Source organism: Schistocerca piceifrons, chromosome 7 (genome assembly GCF_021461385.2).
Source record: "Schistocerca piceifrons isolate TAMUIC-IGC-003096 chromosome 7, iqSchPice1.1, whole genome shotgun sequence".
Lineage (NCBI taxonomy): Eukaryota > Metazoa > Arthropoda > Insecta > Orthoptera > Acrididae > Schistocerca > Schistocerca piceifrons.
Genome location: NC_060144.1, coordinates 542,695,761 through 542,719,165, shown reverse-complemented (window position 1 = coordinate 542,719,165; position 23,405 = coordinate 542,695,761). Strand labels below are relative to the sequence as shown.

Here is a 23,405-nt window from a genome sequence, read left to right as displayed (position 1 = left end):
TGTGCGAATTCTGCCTCAAAATGGCGGAAAAATGTGAATTTATGTAATAAATGCTATTTCACAGAGACTTTCCCCCCCAGATGAACTCTATTTTATCAGAGATAGTTTTAAAAAGCGTTATTTTTTGCATATAAAGATAGATGATGAAAGTAAGCAATTATTAGTTACCGGTATTGCGTAACATCTAGTGAACCAAAATTTGGAAAGAGAATGTATGTTTGCAGAATACATTTCACACTTGAGTGTTGACACAAGGATATAACAGTACACTTATAAGCTGCACTCCAATCCCACATCAAAAAATGCATGGTTGAATGATCTCTAACATACATGCTGCATATGGCAACTTAGGACTCAGCCAAAGAGACGGGTCTGTTTTGTCTACTAACTAAAGTTGGTATTATGCAAAACTGCAGTCACTGTAACATGGCAGCTTCTGGTGTGGGGTACATAAGATACCAACAGAGGTTGCACTGAACCGCTTCATTTACGAAGTTGCCAACCACAAAATTCAATTTCGTGCTAGCTGTTGCCAAATGCTTTGTGCACGCCACTTTATTCTTGTTTTGCATAGCATGTTATTTTCTGTTCTTATTTTGAAATGAGAGACGAGACTGTTTCTGGTTCATCAAGGGATCAGAGTACGACTCGTGACACCACAAGGTATTGGCGATCCATGTATCAATTCTCCTGTCACAGAAACACAATCATTGAAGGCTATTGAACTGTGAGAAGGAAGCAGGGCTCATCTCTCACATGCATAGCACTCCTCGCCAACTGAACATCTGAAATCATCTGTTTACTCTCACACTACGTTGTAATGTCTGCACTGCAGGAATTGCATCAACAGTCTTCCTCAAAAGAATGAAAAAGAGTTATTTTTGCCTCTACATCCCCTATCTTGTCAGTCCTATATGCAGCACTGAAAAGGGCTCTACAGTATAGCCAAATTTGATTCCACCAGGAACCACCAAGTACAGTGACTGTAGACTATAAGAAAGGAGAGGTACACAGTCGTCAGTCGAAATTCCATTAGTTTTTATCACTCTAGCACATCTAGATTTCAGATATTAATAGCCATCTTCAATGTATTTTTGTTACGATTCAATAGACTTGTGGCAGTTCATGTCACCATACGTTCTTAAAGGCGGACAGGCAGAAGGCCTGTACACCTATAGGAACATGACATGAACTCAACGAGTCTATTGAATTGCAATGAAAAGGCAACAAAGACTGGCACTTATAGTCAAAACATAGATTTGCAACACTAATAAAAACTAATGGGATTGTGACTGATTGCTGTGTGGCTCTACTGTATGCTAACCATGGATTAAATGCCACAGATTCGATAGTGTTCTGCAGAATTTGTAATTATTGAACTGGGCAGGAAAAGAAACAAAAGGTCAACATACACCTTAAATCAGGAAAGCACACTGCTCACCAGTGAGAAATGCAGCTGTTTCTCAACAGCAACAATCATTTGATGAAAGTTTAAATAAAGCCAAAAGAAGAAAGTAAGCAAAGACTATTCCAGAGAAATAATTGAAATTTCTGTAGAGGCAAACATTCCACTCAAAAACTCTTCTTACTGAGAATAAAAACTAGTTTGTCTCCTTATTACTGTTATTTCAATCCAACAATGGCTTTTTTTCCTTTTTATCTTCTTTTGTGATGAACTACAACCTAGACACACAGCGTGGCAAACAAATTTATATGTCAAAAAATTTTAAACTACATCAATTATGGGAAAAAATGCTAATTTTGCTAAAAATAAATGCTATATTTTCAGTTCCCTAACAATAATAAATGACAAATTTGAAAACAATAATATTAGGAGATTACAATAGCATGATCTAACAGATGTTTGTAAAAAAATCCTTCATATAATTTACCGTTTTCACATCTGCAAACAGCAACTGGATAATCCACATAACTGGACTGGCTCCCATGATAATGTGCAATGGGAAGATCACAAGTCCAATGAGTACACTTGCACAAATGCTGTAGAAGCCAACTGTTGCTCTCAAAGCTGGAACCAGCCACAGTCCTAGACAAATAACTGTCACACCCACCAGGCCAACCTGTAAATTTCATTTGCAAAAGGACTTAGTATACCAACACACAATTTCTCTGCAAGCTAGGTGACACTGACCTTCATAATATATTAACTCATTTTAAAAGGGACACAAAGAAGCAACCAACATTGTAACTGCTTCTCTCTCTCTCTCTCTCTCTCTCTCTCTCTCTCTCTCTCTCTCTCTCACACACACACACACACACACACACACCGATAAACAACTGGAATTGCTATGCATAATTTGTTTTGCTCATGATTCCCTGGCCTCATAACAGACACAAAAATATACAGTAAATTAAGCAGATTTATTCATTGTTATTCCTAAAAGAATGCATGTATTTTATTACTGGGTGAGTAAACACCTTTTGTCACTTAAAAGAATTAACAATGTTTTTTGGTCAGCAGTCTTCCAACTATGCCACAACTGCCTCACCTGTGCCAACCTCTTCATCTCAGATTAGCATTTACAGTTATCAATTATGTATTACACAAGTAAGATCAGCTTTCAACAACTACTGTGGTTTGTCTTTATGGGGTACAATGTGACAAATCTATGTAAAAAAGGATTAGAATTGATAAATAATAAAAAAGGATTAGAATTGATAAATAATAAAAAAGGATTAGAATTGATAAATAATAAGTAGTAGTAAGAACAACAATATCAATAACAACCTAGCACATGAATGGATTAAAATCAAAGAATATGGAGGAAGAATAACTGTCTGGTGCAAGTGAAACAAGGCAAAATGTGAACTGCAATACAGAATGGTCAATGATTTTAAGAAAAAGTTGGACCAACACTCAAATTAGTTGCTTAGACAACATTCAGTGTGATACACTGAACCATAACTCTGACAAAATGTTACAGGTTGTTCAAGGTTTCTGAGTACTGTATTCTGATGTAAGGGACATGTGGTCTCTTGTGGCCTGTTACTGAGTGATACTATAATTACAATTCATCCAGTTTGTTCCTTCAGTTACCTATGTTTCTGGGTAAAAATCTTTGCAACAGTGAAAAAGCATATAATATGCAGTCATCAAAACAGAGTAATGCAACAACCCTCAGAAGAAAAAACAGATACTTTCTTAAACAGAAAAAATAATGTCACAAATAATGATTTTTATTTCAACATACAATGCACTTTGAGCCCAAGGGGTTCATCCTCAGGTGCTTGATCAGCTATACATTTTTAAAAAACAGATTATTACTGGTCCTGCTAAGTGTACATGGGTATATCACAATGTGGCACATTGCAGCTTTATTTTACAAAAATTGTAGTCACGATGTGCTGCCTTGTAGTATACCTATGTAGTCTTAACAGGGCCAGTAATAATTGTTTTCAAACAATGATGCAGACTGATGAAGCACTTGAATATGACTCCCAATCCTCACAATGCATCATGTATTGGAATAGAAATGACGATTTCTGACTGTAGACAGTTTGTTTTCTTTTTTTTACAGAATAACAGTCACAGCAGCAACACTGACAATGGTGGACAAAATTAAGACACACTTCTTTGGTTACTGTTTCTGCATTAACAGCTCAGCATAGCTTCTCTGTGCAGTCTCTCCCAATGCATTCAGCAAAACCATACACAAGGTGCATTCTCAAGTAAAACCATCCACACAAGTGTGTGACTTATCAGGGTAGAGTAGGTGGACTTTCATTGGTAAATCATATGGACCACATGAAAATTTTAAATCAGAGATGCATACTTGCTGGCATTTGTTTGCATCTTAGAACTCATTATACTATACAGTATTCCAGTCACTGTGTGACCTTACTTCCCTTTGTGATGAATATCAGTAATTATTTCAGTCCAAGTAAGTAATAATCTGAATTCTGGGAATACTCAAAGCTTTTTGTCTTTATCCCAGTGCTACATATAGAGTTCCCATATTCGTTTTCTGTGCCAAATTCCACTTCAATTTGAATCATCAATCATTTTATTATTAATTTCTTTAAAGGAACACAGCCATTTTTTGTAGAAGTAATATTAGGGAGGCTCCCGTTTTGTTACAAGATCTATTAAACCTGTGATAATTCACACTGCCATCCTTTCTACAAGTTGAGTATCTCCTGTTATTTCTGTTTGGTAAGAGTCCCACACATCTGAGCATAATTCCATTAAGTAATGAGTCAAATTTGATGTTGGACCTCCAAAACAGTCAAGAAGTTCAAGTGTAACAAAATTTCAAGGTTTATGACTGCAGACCAAGATGTGGAACAATTGCAAATACTTATCACACGCTTGCAAATGTGAAACACAGCATTTTGCCAATAGGCGGATAAGTAAAACGTGCTAACAAAGGGAAAATTGGTATGGAACTCATGTTTTCACCAGAGATTACTACCAAAGCACAAAGGGACAAACTTGGGTTATATGCTTCCACTTAAGACCAATTCACACTGGCCATCATGTCATGTCTGCTACATCATGTCAAAACTTTCTCAAATGCATTTCAAATGGTGACACACATACTGGCTTTCCGTCATGATATGGCATCATCAAGGTTTCTCTGGAAGAAAGTTTTGATGGTTGGCATCATCCAACCATTATTGATTACATGACCCCCAAGCTTATTTCCTCCCAATAAACAGCCGTATGGTGATCTTCATATTTTGTTTTGTCATGGTTTTCAAGGTTTATATCACTTATCTGTTTGATATTTGTTATATGTTGTTTTGTTTCATTATTTCTTTTGTTAAAGCTTATAATAAATGATGAAAGATTAATTGAAGCAACGGGTTTGCAGTCTGAATTGTATGACATGAATGTACTGAATTACTTGCCCTTTACTATGTTTACAAAGTGAATTTGTATACATACCAGAACCATTTTAATATTTTACAATGAAATGGTTTGCAATATGGCTGCAACTTTAAGTGAGAAAATACTTTGGGTAGAATCAGACTGATTAGTACATGTAATTTATTTTTGTGTGGTGTCAGGCATTTTTAGTGTTTCATAAAGAAATGAACTGAAACCTTCAGACACTGCAACAGTGGACAAAAGCTTCTTCAGTGAAGTATACATCAAGTAATGTATTAGAGTTGTTTGTTTAAATATGTTTGTGGCAGGCTTGTTCATTGCAGTAGCTCTCGGGAATGTGTGTGAAAGTTCTTCAGGCATCGGTGGTCAATATTTAACAATGTGGTTTCAGTGGGTAATGCAAGTACAAATAAAGCACTAACTATTAAAGCCAAATACACAATGTAAAGAAATCCTAGAAATCTTTAAGGGAAAGGTAATGAAAATATGACTACTGTGCAAAAATTTGTACACTGGCAACTAAAATTAATCTTAAACAAACCAGTTTTTCACGGATGTGATGGCAGATGTTCCTTTCAGTAATTCTGGGTGTAATTTGACAAAACAAATGAGAAAAAACTGTTGTTTCAACTTTCTAAAATTTGCAGCGCACGTTTCTCGTGCTTTACCTCCTTGTATCGTGTGAAATTCCCTTTCTGTTTCATGTAATGACATTTTTGAGACTATTTTTTGTACTGTTTTACACATCTGCCTTCCTTCTCCAATATACAAGCTACCCCTGCAAGCTGCAAACAATCTGAGTCCAATAAATGTCATTTCCATGCATGTGTGGACTCCAGCACCCATTATATAAGCTACCGCATTGTGTATGTACACCTTGTGCTTAAAAACATTTGACAATCATCTTGCAAAAGTCGCAATTCCTGAGTAAAAAGTTGAGGACAGCTGAGCAAGTTCAGATCAAGTGACTTGAATTGATTCGACATGTCATGACATGATGGACAGTGTGAATACACCGTGACGTGACGGTGCCATGACAGCCAGTGCGAATTGGCCTTCAGTGACGAAGTCCACCAGTTGATGTAAATGATGAGAGCTGCCCTGTGGAGGGTTGTTGCAAAATGTTTGAAACATCCATTACTTTGGGATTTTGTGTCATGAAGTAGCAGTACACCAGAAGGATTGGAACAAACCTTAATTTTTTTAATTCCATTATCTAAAGGAATTTTTGTAGTGAGTTATTACACATAAATCTCTTGTTATATAATTACCTTAAAATGCAACTGCACCTGTTCATTGTTTTAATTACCTGTAATATCACTGTAGCTCTATCAATGTCTTCAAGTGAAGTCATATTCCAGAAGCGAGGTATGTTGATTGCAGCAGAAAATAAAAATGTCAAGAAAGACTGCACAATAACCCCTGCTTCTCCATATGTGAAATATTTTGGGCAGTGTGTTAAAATAGTGGGAATGCCTAATGTATAGGCATATGAACCCAACACTGAACCAATAAAGCATAGTGGTACGCCTAAAACAAAGAACATGTATTATAATGTTGTAATAACTGTGCTAAAATATGCATGTCAACACATCAGGCCAAGAATGAAAAAACAATAAGAGGATTGTGGAGTATTTTGGCATCCTGGTAATAACTGTACAATAGAGACATCATAACTACCAAGAAGCTTAATAGAGAATGCACCTGAAAACATGAAGTTTACACTACATATTCAATTCAGGATCAATGGAAGCGTCCGATTCCACCCGTCTGCTCTCACCCACAACGTAAGGGTGTTATGGTGTGTGACATCATTACGGCGTGGAGTTTATGAATTGGTTGTGTTTGTAGATGTCGTCTTGTGCCTGATGGCGCCTTCTGGTGGTGTGTGAGTATGTGCTGAATGTAGTGTGCGGTACTGGGTTCATTTGAGCCTTGGTGTGGGATGTGTGAAGTCACTGACTGTGTTTGTAGTTCGGATCTAAGGTTTGGAATTTTTTTCAATGGTTATCAATTTTTTTGTTTGTGTGTCTGGTGTTTTTGTTGAGTGTTATTGGTTTGCTGTTCAAGGTGCGGTAAGACATTTCATTTATTCTGTGGCTTCCGTTGTCAGGTATGGATATGACGAAACAGGGCTATGTTGCAGTGCTGAAAGTAAGGGGAAACTACAGCCGTAATTTTTCCTGAGGGCAGCTTTACAGTTTGGTTAAATGATGATGGCGTCCTCTTGTGTAAAATATTCTGGAGGTAAAATAGTCCCCCATTCAGATCTCGGGGCGGGGACTACAAAAGAGGACGTCATTATCAGGAGAAAGAAAACTGGTGTCCTATGGATCAAAGCGTGGAATGTCAGATCCATTAATCGGGCAGGTAGGTTATAAAATTTAAACAGGGAATGGATATGTTAAAGTTAGATATAGTGGGAATTAGTGAATTTCGGTGGCAGGAGGGACAAGACTTTTGGTCAGGTGAATACAGGGTTATAAATACAGAATCAAATAGGGGCAATGCAGGAGTAGGTTTAATAATGAATAAAGAAATAGGAGTGCGGGTAAACTACTACCAACAGCATAGTGAACGCAATATTGTGGCCAAGATAGACACGAAGCCCATGCCTACTACAGTAGTACAAGTTTATATGCCAACTAGCTCTGCAGATGATCAAGAAATTGATAAAATGTATGATGAGATAAAAGAAATCATTCAGGTAGTGAAGGGAGATGAAAATTTAATAGTCATGGGTGACTGGAATTCGAGAGTAGGAAAAGGGAGAGAAGGAAACGTAATAGGTAAATATGGATTGGGAGAGAGAAATGAAAGAGGAAGCCGTCTGGTAGAATTTTGCACAGAGCATAACTTAATCACAGCTAACACTTGGTTCAAGAACCGAAGTAGCATACATGGAAGAATCCTGGAGATACTAGAAGGTATCAGATAGATTATATAATGGTAAGACAGAGATATAGAAACCAGGATTTAAATTGTAAGACATTTCCAGGGGCAGATGTGGAATCTGACCACAATCTATTGGTTATGAACTGTAGATTTAAACTGAAGAAACTGCAAAAAGGTGGGAATTTAAGGAGATGGGACTGGGTAAACTGACTAAACAATAGGTTGTGGAGAGTTTCAGGGAGAGCATAAGGGAACAATTGACAAGAGTGGGGGGGATACAGAATAATAATAATAACACATTAATAATAATAATAACACATTCACATCTAACTAAATTATTTAACAAATGTCTGCTCGTGTGTGTGTGTGGGGGGGGGGGGGGGGGGGGGAGTGTATACCTGACCTTTTTTCCCCCTAAAGTAAGTCTTTCCGCTCCCGAGATTGGAATGACTCCTTACCCTCTCCCTTAAAACCCACATCCTTTCGTCTTTCCCTCTCCTTCCCTCTTTCCTGACGAAGCAACCATTGGTTGCGAAAGCTAGAATTTTGTGTGTATGTATGTGTTTGTTTGTGTTTCAATCGACCTGCCAGCGCTTTTGTATGGTAAGTCACAAAATCTTTGTTTTTAAATATAAATTATTTAACAGTTACATTGCAGACCCATACACATTCCCTGTTACACTTACACATGGAATAACTTATCTGAAACCTAAAGATCAAGCAGACACAGCAAACCCAGCTAAATATCGCCCCATAACATGCCTACCAACAATATACACAATATTAACTTCAGTCATTACACAGAAATTAATGACACATACAACACAGAACAAAATTATAAATGAAGAACAAAAAGGCTGTTGCAAAGGAGCACGAGGATGTAAAGAGCAACTGATAATAGATGCAGAGGTGACATATCAAGCTAAAACTAAACAAAGGTCGCTACACTATGCATACATTGATTACCAAAAAGCTTTTGATAGTGTACCCCACTCATGGTTACTACAAATATTGGAAATAAACAAAGTAGATCCTAAATTTATACAGTTCCTGAACATATTAATGAAAAATTGGAAAACCACACTTAATATCCAAACAAATTCAAATAATATCACATCACAGCCAATACAGATTAAGCGTGGAATATACCAAGGAGACTCATTAAGTCCTTTCCGGTTCTGCCTTGCTCTGAACCCAGTATCCAACATGCTAAATAATACAAATTATGGATACAATATTACTGGAACATACCCACACAAAATCACACATCTGCTATACATGGATGATCTAAAACTACTGGCAGCAACAAATCAACAACTCAACCAATTACTAAAGATAACAGAAGTATTCAGCCATGATATAAATATGGCTTTTGGAACAGACAAATGTAAGAAAAATAGCATAGTCAAGGGAAAACACACTAAACAAGAAGATTACATATTGGATAACCACAGCGACTGCATAGAAGCGATGGAAAAAACAGATGCCTATAAATATCTAGGATACAGACAAAAAATAGGAATAGATAATAGATAATACAAATAATAGATAATACAAATATTAAAGAAGAACTAAAAGAAAAATATAGACAAAGACTAACAAAAATACTGAAAACAAAATTGACAGCAAAAAACAAGACAAAAGCTATTAATACTTATGCTATACCAATATTGACCTACTCATTTGGAGTAGTGAAATGGAGTAACACAGACCCAGAAGCACTCAATACACTTACACGATCACAATGCCACAAATATAGAATACATCACATACATTCATCAACTGAAAGATTCACATTAAGCAGAAAGGAAGGAGGAAGGGGATTTATCGACACGAAAAACCTACATTATGGACAGGTAGACAATTTAAGAAAATTCTTTATAGAACGAGCAGAAACTAGCAAAATACACAAAGCAATCACTCATATAAATACATCGGCTGCACCACTGCAATTTCATAACCACTTCTACAACCCTTTAGATCACGTAACATCAACAGATACGAAGAAAGTAAATTGGAAAAAGAAAACACTACATGGCAAGCACCTGTATCATCTAACACAGCCACACATCGATCAAGACGAATCCAACACATGGCTAAGAAAAGGCAATATATACAGTGAGACGGAAGGATTCATGATTGCAATACAGGATCAAACAAACACCCGATATTACAGCAAGCATATTATTAAAGATCCCAATACCACAACAGATAAATGCAGACTTTGCAAACAACAAATAGAAACAGTAGATCACATCACAAGCGGATGTACAATACTAGCAAATACAGAATACCCCAGAAGACATGACAATGTAGCAAAAATAATACATCAACAGCTTGCCTTACAACATAAACTTATAAAACAACATGTTCCCACATACAAGTATGCATCACGAAATGTACTGGAGAACGATGAATACAAATTATACTGGAACAGAACCATTATAACAGATAAAACAACACCACATAACAAACCTGACATCATACCAATAAAAAGAAGAAATTAACACAACTAAGCGAAATATCCATACCCAATACAACAAATATACAAAATAAAACAGGAGAAAAAAATTGAAAAATACATCCAACTGGCTGAGGAAGTCAAGGACATGTGGCATCAGGATAAAGCTGACATTATACCAATTATACTATCAACTACAGGAGTCATACCACACAATATCCACCAGTACATCACTGCAATACAGCTACATCCAAACTTACATATACAACTACAGAAATCTGTAATTATTGACACTTGTTCAATTACCCGAAAGTTCCTAAATGCAATGTAACATATACCGTACAGTTAAAAGGAAGTCACGCTTGATCAAGGTCGGTGTCACCTTCCATTTTTAACCAGACATAACGTCTGAGACAAAAAGGAAACAATAATAATAATAATGGGTAGCTTTGAGGGATGAAACAGTGAAAGCGGCAGAGGATCAAGTAGGTAAAAAGACAAGGGATACTAGAAATCCTTGGGTAACAGAAGAAATATTGAATTTAATTGATGAAAGGAGAAAATATAAAAATGCAGTAAGTGAAGCAGGCAAAAAGGAATACAAACGTCTCAAAAATGAGATCTACAGGAAGTGCAAAATGGCTAAGCAGGGATAGCTAGAGGACAAATGTAAGGATGTAGAGGCTTATCTCACTAGGGGTAAGATAGATACTCCCTACAGGAGAATTAAAGAGACCTTTGGAGAAAAGAGTACCACTTGTATGAATATCAAGAGCTCAGATGGAAACCCAGTTCTAAGCAAAGAAGGGAAAGCAGAAAGGTGGAAGGAGTATATAGAGGGTCTATACAAGTGCCACACTTGAGGACAAAATTATGTAAATGGAAGAGGATGTAGATGAAGATGAAATGGGAGATATGACACTGCGTGAAGTTTAACAGAGCACTGAAAGACCTAAGTCCAAACAAGGCCCCGGGAGTAGACAGCATTCCATTAGAACTACTGACAGCCCTGGGAGAGCCAGCCCTGACAAAACATTACCATCTGGTGAGCAAGATGTATGAGACAGGCGAAATACCCTCAGACTTCAAGAAGAATAATTCCAATTCCAAAGAAAGCAGTTGTTGACAGATGTGGAAATTACCAAACTATCAGTTTAATAAGTCATGGCTGCAAAATACTAACGTGAATTCTTTACGATCGAATGGAAAAACTGGTAGAAGCCGACCTTGGGGAAGATTGGTTTGGATAACGTAGAAATACTGGAACACGTGAGGCAATACTGACCCTACGACTTATCTTAAAAAATAGATTAAGGAAAGGCAAACCTACATTTCTAGCATTTGTAGACTTAGAAAAAGCTTTTGACAATGCTGACTGGAATACTCTCTTTCAAATTCTGAAGGTGGCAGGGGTAAAATACAGGGAGCAAAAGGCTATTTACAATTTGTACAGAAACCAGATGGCAATTATAAGAGTCAAGGGGCATGAAAGGGAAGTAGTGGCTGGGAAGGGAGTGAGACAGGGTTGTAGCCTCTCCCCGATGTTATTCAATCTGTATATTGAGCAGGCAGTAAAGAAAACAAAAGAAAAATTCGGAGTAGGTATTAAAATCCATGGAGAAGAAATAAACACTTTGAGGTTCGCCAATGACATTGTAATTCTGTCAGAGACAGCAACGGACTTGGAAGAGCAGATGAACAGAATGGACAGTGTCTTGAAAGGAGGAGATAAGATGAACATCAACAAAAGCAAAACAAGGATAATGGAATGTAGTCGAATTAAGTCGGGCGATGCTGAGGGAATTAGATTAGGAAATGAGAGGCTTAAAGTAGTAAATGAATTATGCTATTTGGGGAGCAAAATAACTGATGATGGTCGAAGTAGAGAGGATATAAAATGCAGACTGGCAATGGCAAGGAAAGCATTTCTGAACAAGAGAAATTTGATAAGATCAAGTATAGATTTAAGTGTCAGGAAGTCGTTTCTGAAAGTATTTGTATGGAGTGTAGCCATGTATGGAAGTGAAACATGGACGATAAATAGTTTGGACAAGAAGAGAAGAGAATAGAACTTTCAAAATGTGGTGCTACAGAAGAATGTTTAAGATTAGATGGGTAGATCACATAACTAATGAGGAGTTATTGAATAGAATTGGGGAGAAGAGTTTGTGGCACAACTTGACAAGAAGAAGGGATCGGTTGGTATGACATGTTCTGAGGCATCAGGGGATCACAAATTTAGCATTGGAGGGCAGCGTGGAGGATAAAAATCGTAGAGGGAGACCACACAATAAATACACTAAGCAGATTCAGAAGGATGTAGGTTGCAGTAAGTACTGGGAGATGAAGAAGCTTGCACAGGATAGAGTAGCATGGAGAGCCGCATCAAACCAGTCTCAGGACTGAAGACCACAACAACAACAACAACAACAACATATTGCAATCAGAAATGGGGGAGGACTTGTCTGCTATTAACTTCCTCCAGTTATTTGGACTGATTGCTGGGATTGTGAAGTGTAGTATTTGTCATGAGAACATGACGTTGACCAAGAGTTCTCTTGTACATATGGCGATATCGGCGCACACGTACGTGTGTGTGTGTGTGTGTGTGTGTGTGTGTGTGTGTGTGTTGGCCGACCTAGTCTGTAGTGCCAGAATTTGTTGGTGGCAAGTAATATATATATTTTTTTATTTTTTTTGGTATCAATAGTTATGGTTGACCTATAAATGTCATCATGAACAGCAATAACGTAGCAACCTGGTTGCATGTTGTTGCTTTTGCTTCTGAATCCTGAGTCAGACACACTGAAGACATGCTGTGCATGAACCTATAGTTAAACAAATACTAACAAAGAGAGAGGGGCTGGCCATTACTTACCTCAGCTCAGTACAGCCGATAGATACACAAAAAACAGAACCGAAAATTTACGTTCCTAGCTTTCGGAACAAATGTTCCTTCATCAGGGAGGAGAGAGGGGAAAGAAAGGGAAGAAGGGAAAAGTGGATTCAGTTACTCACAACCCAGGTTATGAAGCAACAGGGAAAGGAAAACAGGGAGGGTAGCAAGGATGGAGGCATGGTACCCTCCCAGTTTTCCTTTCCCTGTTGCTTCATAACCTGGGTTGTGAGTAACTGAATCCACTTTCCCTTCTTCCCTTTCTTTCCCCTCTCTCCTCCCTGATGAAGGAACATTTGTTCCGAAAGCTAGGAACGTAAATTTTCGGTTCTGTTTTTTGTGTATCTATCGGCTGTACTGAGCTGAGGTAAGTACTGGCCAGCCCCTCTATCTCTTTGTTAGTCTTTGTTTCACATCTTTATATAAGATTTTCCATTAATCATTTTGAACCTATAGTTAGTCTGCTCATCTGCACATTGAGTCCACTGGAGAGAAGTGATGATGGCTCCTTGTGCCTGCAACAGTTTAACTTGTTCTAGTCTGCTGTTTAGCAATTCTTCGACTGATTTCACCTCATCTTTTGAAACGCAGAATGACTGTATGCCAGAGATATTTTTCTGTACCCAGGTAAATAACTGAAGAGGTGTTAGAGTGTGACCTTCTGTAGGGTGCTGCAGACTAGCTCGTGTTGCCACACACTTAATGGTAGCACCAATACCATCACATACATTTTTACCGTGACTGTTGCGAAAAAATTCCATTCTGTATGAATCTGAAAAGCATGGTAATGCATGCATAAATTTTTGAGATTTTTACAGGTTTTGTACTGACTAGCTGCCCCATCACTGAAGTATTTCACAAAATGTATGAGGCAGCTTGTTTTGCCATGACAGTGCGAATGTGGGCATGAACTGCAATGGTGTCATGAATTAAACAGTCACTAAAAATGCACAGGTTCATGACAGACACATCACCTGATTCACCTCTATAGTAAATCGCAAATGGCTGGAGAGTTGCTTGACTGTTGTCCCAATGATATCCTTGGATGGCATCTTGAACTATAGGCCTAAATGCATAATTTTCAGAAAAGTCTAGTATTACTATAATTTCATCTTGTTTCAAATTATCCTTACAAAACTGGAGATAAGCCGATTGTGCTGTTGCTGTGAAGCTGTGTGTGGTCAGTTTATCCATTTTTTGACAACACATTTCAACAAAATCTTCCACTGTACTTTGCTTTGTTTCAAGACTTGTGCGATCCATGTGTGTCCATTGTTTATAAGAAACAAGTTCATCATCATCCGCAAGGAGTTCACCATACAGTTTGTTATTCATGTATTCTGCAAGATTTGCCTTACCAGGACACTTTTCACACCTGTGTATCATGTACTGGTAGGAACTGATGTCACACACTAGCAGCTTCATTGCACCTTTGTAATCCAGACCAGAATCCTTTATAGCAGCAAACATCAGCTTAGCATTTTGATGGGTCTCACATAAACAAACATTGTGTGTGCCCCTTGCACTTACAGGCGCAACCCATTTCGGCCGAAGATTGAAAAAAAGATGATAAACCTACTTTGGTATTGGGATACTTTCCCTTGAATTCTACATACAGTTCTGATATGTTGCATAGCGACAGTATTTTTTGCATCTGTACATGTACATTTCCCATTTTTACCATTACATAGTCTTTTTTTCCAGGCATTATTCGGCTGTAGTCATTATTTTCATAGAACTCCGACACTAGCACCTTTATTTCTGAACTCAATTACTTACCCTGAGTCTGCTGAAGTTGTGGAAGCACTCCTTGGGTTGCTTTTATTTTCCTAGCTTGCTTTACCACATATGTAGAAACATTAAATTCCTTAGCAGTGTAGTCAATAGACCAGCTGGGAGGTGCAAGGGTAAGAATAGCTACTTTTTCCTGGTGTGTGGATATGGCACATTTTTCTTTCAAATCATGCAAAATTTTGTCCGAATCAGAGCATTTCTGGCACGATTTCTGTTCCTTTGGAGCAGATAGTTCTTCCTCTTCCACCATTAGTGTGTCAGCTATTTTGTGTTTTAATTCCATTTGAGCTTCTTGCAGTTTTCTTCTACCATAGCTGGGCCCGTCTATTCCCAACTTTGTGTGCCTTCGTGGGAGACAAACCAAGAGCAGTCACTGAAGTATTTAATTGTTCATCCGCTGTGGTTTTAGGTGGTTGATATTCTTCAACAGTCATGTAAATTATCAGAATAGTCTTCATTTTTTTTAGCAGTGTAACACACCTGGAACATAACTTTTCTCCTGGTTTCATGTTAAGTCCCACACACTGATTCACTTTCAATACTGATTTCTTTGAGGCTACACTTCACTGTCTTCTTATGAATCCGAAATGGATCAAAACAACTTCTTTGTAGGAAAGAATACTTATCCAGAAACACTTTCATATGATGTTAAACACTAAAGTTTCCTGGAACTGCACTTCTTGTGCCCACAGGGTGTATCCCAGATCTCCATAGCAACAAATCTTGGTCCAATTCATCCAGATTATACAGTACAAAGTGAATGCCACATTTCGTTCCATATGTTGTTTTATGACATTCAGATGCTTGTGCTCTAGCAATACTGCAACTTGTTTGAACAACTCTGCCTCCAGACTGACTTTCCATAACAGTACTGACCAGTCTGAACTAGAATCTTAAAAACATTAGTAACCTGTAATTGTTGCTTTGTTTCCTTTGTTGTTCCTGCCCAACAATGACTCATTCTGTCCCTGAAAGCTACCATTGTTTAACTTTTTGTTGCCTAATGGTTCCCAACAATTACTTCAGCTTTATCCGAAACAAGCTGTCTGCATCATCACTATTACTCGCTAAATCGCGTTAACAGCAACGTAACCAAATACATCTCTGTCAACTTTTATTGTACACAAATGCCTTGCAATAACAAGTTGAAATTTTGCCACATATTATATCATGGTCTATTTATGCAGTGTTTGAAATTTGGCTTGGGTATCACTTGTCCCTTTTGTGCTACCACACTTAGAAAATCCATGTTTTCAGGTAATTTTTCAAATTTTTGTATTTTCATGTGCATGTAACTTTGTGTGAGTGATATGGGCAAGATGAGTTGTGTGTGTGTTTCGGCCACATTAAGCTTATCACAAAAAAATTTATACTCTTTTTGAGTGAATTATATTTGGCACAGAGGGCACCTACAATTTTACCTTTTAACGTATGACATTTTTTAAATCACATTTTGGAATTTTTTATTTTCCCTCAGAAATATGTTGTTGGTGTTTTGATTAATAGTGTGTTCTCTAAGTGGATGTTACAGGGTTGTAAAAATTTCACTGGACTGTGCGGAATAGTTCCTAAGCTATTAAGACCTGAAGTTGGGTCTGAAGATAGATTGCCAGATGCGGGTTGCAATTTCCGAGTCATGCCACTTTCTTTCACAAGCCATAATTCTTGAACTAATTGGCAGGAGAACTTAAAATTTTGTACATGAGTGTTCCACACTTGGTAGCATTGGTGTGCTATATTTCAGCCAAATCTGAGACTATCAGCTGGAACATTTTCTCAAATTGGTTGAATTGACATGGAATGAACCTTGTCTTATCTATACCTATTTTCACGCTTGTTGCCCTGTGTAAGTATGGACATAATAGGCACCATGTTGGAGACAGAATAGCCATTGCCGCAATACTGATTACGTCATAGATCAAATAAGACATGCACTTATGTTTCTACAAAAGCATATCGGAAATAATTATTTAAATGATTTTTGGTAATCGTGACAAATTTTGTTGTTCCGTGTTACAGAATACTACAGCACAAAGCTATTACAAATAGTATTGCTTCCTAATTAAGTATGACACCTAGTGGAAACAGCCAAACACATCTCAACCTTAATATCTACACACCTGACACCACCCCCAAAAATTAAGAGATACTGTTTGTGTAGTATGCACAAAGCCAACTTTATATTGCATGACAAATATTTCAGACAATGGAGCCAAAATCTTACTGTTTGCAACTGAATAATTTTTTTGATAATTACTGAATTACATGTGAGTAAACGCAAACAGACACTTCATAGACAGAGAATTTATACGCCATTTGGAAATGATCGATCGAAATAAAACTCTATACGCAATACTGTGTGCTAAAGATTACTAAATTGCATACACAATGGAAGTAGCCTATTGAGGAAGCATGCTGATCAAGATTTGAAACAGAAATACCTTGTAATGAAACTTTCATAAACACAATATCCAGCAGGCTTTGCTCTGAAGAATTTCTCACTGACAATCGCTTGCAATTGTCAAATATAATTTTAGGATAAAACCAGTGTTGTATGTCGTCAGTGTTTACAGTTTTAGACTACAAATTGTTAAAAGCAACACTGACCACCTTCCAATATCATCAACCAAGTAAGTATCTTTTAGCCGTCAGATTTATTGGCAAATAATAATACGGTAGCTTCTACTGCAACATTTCTGGGCCTACCCTCATGGACGAACTACGGGTGATGTACTTACTTGTTTTCTGCAACTTTAGAAGCAGAAAGATTACAGCGCCTGGTATCACATCATAAACATCGAAATGTTTCAAAGTATAATTTTCACATAAAGAAATTCTTATAAATTTCCATACGGCAGCGCCTAGCAGACCGGCACTGAAAGTCATCAGCAAATAGTTTGGATTGTGAGTTTTTATTGTACTCAATACCACTGCCATTGGGAGGAGAGAAATCAGCCATTCTCCTGTTGACGCGCCGGGCCTGTTAACAGTAAAGGCTGAAACAATCCTTAAATTGACAGAAGCATCTGGCTGAAGGAAAACCGTATCTTGTCTGTAATCTAGTGTTTCACTGCATAATAATGTAGAGACAAGGTTTACAACTGACCTCGTGTTATACTTATCCCTCATTAAAATTGCCTGCAATCGACTGCCCATTATTTTGATTTTGCACCTCTGCGGTACTCTGTTCTCGGCCAACAAACAACCGCTGCCACTCATCAACAAAGGCAGCCTACGTACTGAAATCAAAGTTCAATCATCGTCAGCAGTTCGGAACAGATAACTCCTGCTACATCTCAGCTTCTTGCATTATTCCTGTCACGTCTTGTTTACATCAGATGCACACCACCACAGATGCTACATACACACGACTGACATTCCAAAGTCGAAGGAAATGTCACCGTCAAATAATCGGTGAGACTTCGATCAACATCACTTCACTTAGTCCAGTCGCAAACGGTGAAAGTTTACAGCCAACAACACCTGGTATGTACCATCTACAAGACACAAAACTCAGAATATGTAATCCAAAGCAAGAAACTAAAAATAGGTGTTTATCAATGCCCAAGAAAAATTCGTAACAGATGCTCTTCACAAAGGTTGTACAGCAAACATCGCACAATGCAGAGAAGTGAAAGATGAGGAATACTGTCATCCAGACATTTCAGTTATTTTTTATTTGCCCCAGGAAAAGTAAATATACAAATATGTTTAAATGGCAATATATATAGTTCTTTTACCTTTTCTTCTTTGTCAAGTACCAACCAACGACAAAAACAACGGAGTTTTTCTCCTTCAGTAGAGACAACTTTTCACTGTTAAATACTTCGTCTTTTTATGTTCTTGTTTACGTGCACTTTGGACTGTTTCTTTGTCCGCGCATTGTAAAACGTAAACATTTTTTTCCGTTTCAGAAGAACACTCAAAATAAAAAATATTCAGATCGTCATGGAACCTTCGTAAACAGAGCATGTAAAATACACTCCTGGAAATTGAAATAAGAACGCCGTGAATTCATTGTCCCAGGAAGGGGAAACTTTATTGACACATTCCTGGGGTCAGATACATCACATGATCACACTGACAGAACCACAGGCACATAGACACAGGCAACAGAGCACGCACAATGTCGGCACTAGTACAGTGTACATCCACCTTTCGCAGCAATGCAGGCTGCTATTCTCCCATGGAGACGATCGTAGAGATGCTGGATGTAGTCCTGTGGAACGGCTTGCCATGCCATTTCCACCTGGCGCCTCAGTTGGACCAGCGTTCGTGCTGGACGTGCAGACCGCGTGAGACGACGCTTCATCCAGTCCCAAACATGCTCAATGGGGGACAGATCCGGAGATCTTGCTGGCCAGGGTAGTTGACTTACACCTTCTAGAGCACGTTGGGTGGCACGGGATACATGCGGACGTGCATTGTCCTGTTGGAACAGCAAGTTCCCTTGCCGGTCTAGGAATGGTAGAACGATGGGTTCGATGACGGTTTGGATGTACTGTGCACTATTCAGTGTCCCCTCGACGATCACTAGTGGTGTACGGCCAGTGTAGGGGATCGCTCCCCACACCATGATGCCGGGTGTTGGCCCTGTGTGCCTCGGTCGTATGCAGTCCTGATTGTGGCGCTCACCTGCACGGCGCCAAACACGCATACGACCATCATTGGCACCAAGGCAGAAGCGACTCTCATCGCTGAAGACGACACGTCTCCATTCGTCCCTCCATTCACGCCTGTCGCGACACCACTGGAGGCGGGCTGCACGATGTTGGGGCGTGAGCGGAAGACGGCCTGACGGTGTGTGGGACTGTAGCCCAGCTTCATGGAGACGGTTGCGAATGGTCCTCGCCGATACCCCAGGAGCAACAGTGTCCCTAATTTGCTGGGAAGTGGCGGTGCGGTCCCCTACGGCACTGCGTAGGATCCTACGGTCTTGAGGTGCATCCGTGCGTCGCTGCGGTCCGGTCCCAGGTCGACGGGCACGTGCACCTTCCGCCGACCACTGGCGACAACATCGATGTACTGTAGAGACCTCACGCCCCACGTGTTGAGCAATTCGGCGGTACGTCCACCCGGCCTCCCGCATGCCCACTATACGCCCTCGCTCAAAGTCCGTCAACTGCACATACGGTTCACGTCCACGCTGTCGCGGCATGCTACCAGTGTTAAAGACTGCGATGGAGCTCCGTATGCCACGGCAAACTGGCTGACACTGACGGCGGCGGTGCACAAATGCTGCGCAGCTAGCGCCATTCGACGGCCAACACCGCGGTTCCTGGTGTGTCCGCTGTGCCGTGCGTGTGATCATTGCTTGTACAGCCCTCTCGCAGTGTCCGGAGCAAGTATGGTGGGTCTGACACACCGGTGTCAATGTGTTCTTTTTTCCATTTCCAGGAGTGTATATGGGCTGAGAAGTCACAAAAGCACAAATTCCTATACTATTCGTCTGATGACGATAGCACCTCCATGCCCCTACCTAGATATCATTAGTTTTTTTCCACAGAATCGTTGACGTTACATTCCATCCCATTCCGTCAACGATCGGTGAGAATGCCCCAATTTAAAATGCATTGTCGCACTGTGAATTGTTTTGCTACGTCCTTTGTGATTCAACATAAAGATTGGGGAAAGGTGCCTGTTGATGTAAAAAAAATCGAAAGAAGTAAATAAATCTAACTTCGATATATTTTCCGTTCTGTCCTACTGTAGCACCTCGCTTCATATTCTTTGAAACCCCTCTACTGCAAAACTGTACACTCTTAGTCTAGTTTAGGCTTTGGCTTAATGTGGGCTGTGCAAGAACGGCAACGACACAAGGTTTTGCACTGTCCCCACCACGTCGTCCCAGCTCTAACCAAGCGATCAATGAAAAATCAGAACTCGAAGGCCAATCGGAAAGTGCTATGTTATTCCAATGTGCCTGTAAAAACAAATGATTTTTGTTTATTGGCTACAGCACTGTTGCTTCTTCGAAAATGTGCCTACTTAAGTGCGAAGAATGTTTCCTCTGGAAATTATATTTATTTGCGATAATTTTACTTGTTTGTGAAAATTATGTTCATTGTTTTTTCGTATTGCTGTTTCAGAAAATGAAATCAGAAAACTATTCATGTATGACGTAAAATGTGAAGTTTCTAGAATAGTTTCTGCCAGAAATTTTTGGTGAAGGTGTACTTCACACTTGAACGATAGCGCAGTGGTAAAGACAAGCCCTGTTTCATGAATGCTATGAAATGGGCGCCAAATAAATTACATGGGGTGCACTTATTTATACAGAGTGTAAAAGCATATATCGAGAAATTGGTATTTTTCATAGCTGTTTGATATAGTATTCACACACAGCATATATTGTGCTCTTATACATTTGTTGTATCAAGCATTTTTACATTTTGATTGGATGTTTGGTTAAAAAATTATTCTGCTATGAAATGTAGGTAAACGGGACCTCCTGAAGTTCCTTAAACCGGGCGCCTTTATTTTTCATGATTAAAGTCTTCCCGTATTAGTGCATTACTGTTTCCTTGTAGTTCTCTTGCTGATTTCAAGAGGATAATAGAGAGGGTAAATCAAAGAAAGTGGAGTCTGTCGAAAATGACTAAAGTTAATGATGTAGTTCAAAAACAGCTGAGTTAGAAGAAGTAAACAGTTCAATGGCACCAAAAAAAACTCTTATAAGGGTGTCCAGCAAGAAGTGCGATGCACCTGATCAATAGCAAAAACAAGAGGATGGAGACCAACACATCTTGGTAAAGATCTTGAAGAAGTGTCGATTTAGTGATGTCTTGCTATGGAAGCTTCTTCCTTCATGCTTAATCGCAATGAGTGTGAAGAATGACTTCACAACTGTAAGAGAGAAATAACGTTGAACACCCATTTAAAGACGAAACTGCTGGGAAAATGTGGGGTATTTCTGGAAGACTGGGTGATGTTTTCTCTAATTTAATACCTCCTCCTAATTTTGTTCAGTGTCATTTTGATTATTTGTACATGGGATCCGATTTAGCAGCTATTTTAGGAACTCGCTAAGTGTAAAGTTTTTAAAAATATTTTCTTCCTGATAACTTCTCGTTTATTTCCTATTACTAAAATGTAAATGGCACATAATATTATAAATTAAATATTACATGCTTTTAAAGGATAATTTTTTAATATTTTCTATTTTTTAAAAATAAAAACGAAATGGGAGTTCATTTTTAGGCACTTTCCTCTCCAAATGCCACTGCTGTTAGTTCACTCACAGCAACGTAAGCTGTAGTCTTAGGTTGCTGCCTAACCACACTCATGGGAATTGTGACATAGTCACAAAAACTGTCAAGTATTTATAACAATAAGAGCCTAAATATCATTGCTGGTCTCAGAATCCGTCGCAATGGCGAAGATTTAAAAAAAAAAAACCTTTCAACAAGTTTTGAATCTGTGACACAGTAATCTGATGATTCTAAGTATATGACCAAAGATAACACTAGAGTTGGAGGGAAAAAGTTTTTGTTTATGCTATAATCTTCTGCTGACTCTGACAATGTGTCGTTAGTTGATATTTAACTGTAAGAAATCCTATGATGGGTAACATATTTGTGACAAGTCTTCAATGCACCAAAAACAGTCTTAGTAAGGAAACAAGGAGAAACCTGCATGCGGGTGAAACATAGCACATTCCAATTGATCTCCCAGTTCTGACTTTTCATTGGTCAGTTGGTTAGAGCTGGGACAACATGGTGTGGTTAGTGCAAAACCTTATGTTGTTTCCGTTATTGCTGTGTGCTGTAAATGGGGCAAAACATTTATTTTGGAGTAACCGTTATCATGGTTACAGTTATTTTTGTAACCATTACTTTTAAAGATCATATTATGGAAATGGAAGAGGATGTAGATGAAGATGAAATGGGAGATATGATACTGCGTGAAGAGTTTGACAGAGCACTGGAAGACCTGAGTCGAAACAAGGCCCCCGGAGTAGACAACATTCCATTGGAACTACTGACGGCTGTGGGAGAGCCAGTCCTGACAAAACTCTACCATCTGGTGAGCAAGATGTATGAAACAGGCGAAATACCCTCAGACTTCAAGAAGAATATAATAATTCCAATCCCAAAGAAAGCAGGTGTTGACAGATGTGAAAATTACCGAACTATCAGCTTAATAAGTCATGGCTGCAAAATACTAACACGAATTCTTTACAGACGAATGGAAAAACTAGTAGAAGCCAACCTCGGGGAAGATCAGTTTGGATTCCGTAGAAACACTGGAACACGTGAGGCAATACTGACCTTACGACTTATCTTAGAAGAAAGATTAAGGAAAGGCAAACCTACGTTTCTAGCATTTGTAGACTTAGAGAAAGCTTTTGACAATGTTGACTGGAATACTCTCTTTCAAATTCTAAAGGTGGCAGGGGTAAAATACAGGGAGCGAAAGGCTATTTACAATTTGTACAGAAACCAGATGGCAGTTATAAGAGTCGAGGGACATGAAAGGGAAGCAGTGGTTGGGAAGGGAGTAAGACA

The 23,405-nt window shown here is 38.7% G+C and overlaps 1 protein-coding gene across 2 annotated transcripts in view; it reads right to left on the bottom strand.

Annotated features, from left to right (window-relative positions):
• LOC124804836 (dolichol kinase) overlaps positions 1–18,419 on the bottom strand; it is a 58,654-nt gene extending 40,235 nt beyond the window's left edge. The window contains exons 1-4 of one of the 2 annotated variants that reach the window (XM_047265185.1): positions 18,005–18,419; positions 17,637–17,894; positions 6,162–6,382; positions 1,893–2,081 (exon numbers count right to left, since the gene is read on the bottom strand). In XM_047265185.1, the coding sequence (XP_047121141.1) occupies positions 1,893–2,081; positions 6,162–6,382; positions 17,637–17,835 (609 nt within the window). In that variant the 5' untranslated portion in view covers positions 17,836–17,894; positions 18,005–18,419. The remainder of the gene's footprint in view (positions 1–1,892; positions 2,082–6,161; positions 6,383–17,636; positions 17,895–18,004) is intronic. The other variant, XM_047265183.1, reaches the window with a different exon arrangement.
• Between the last annotated feature and the right edge of the window lie 4,986 nt (positions 18,420–23,405).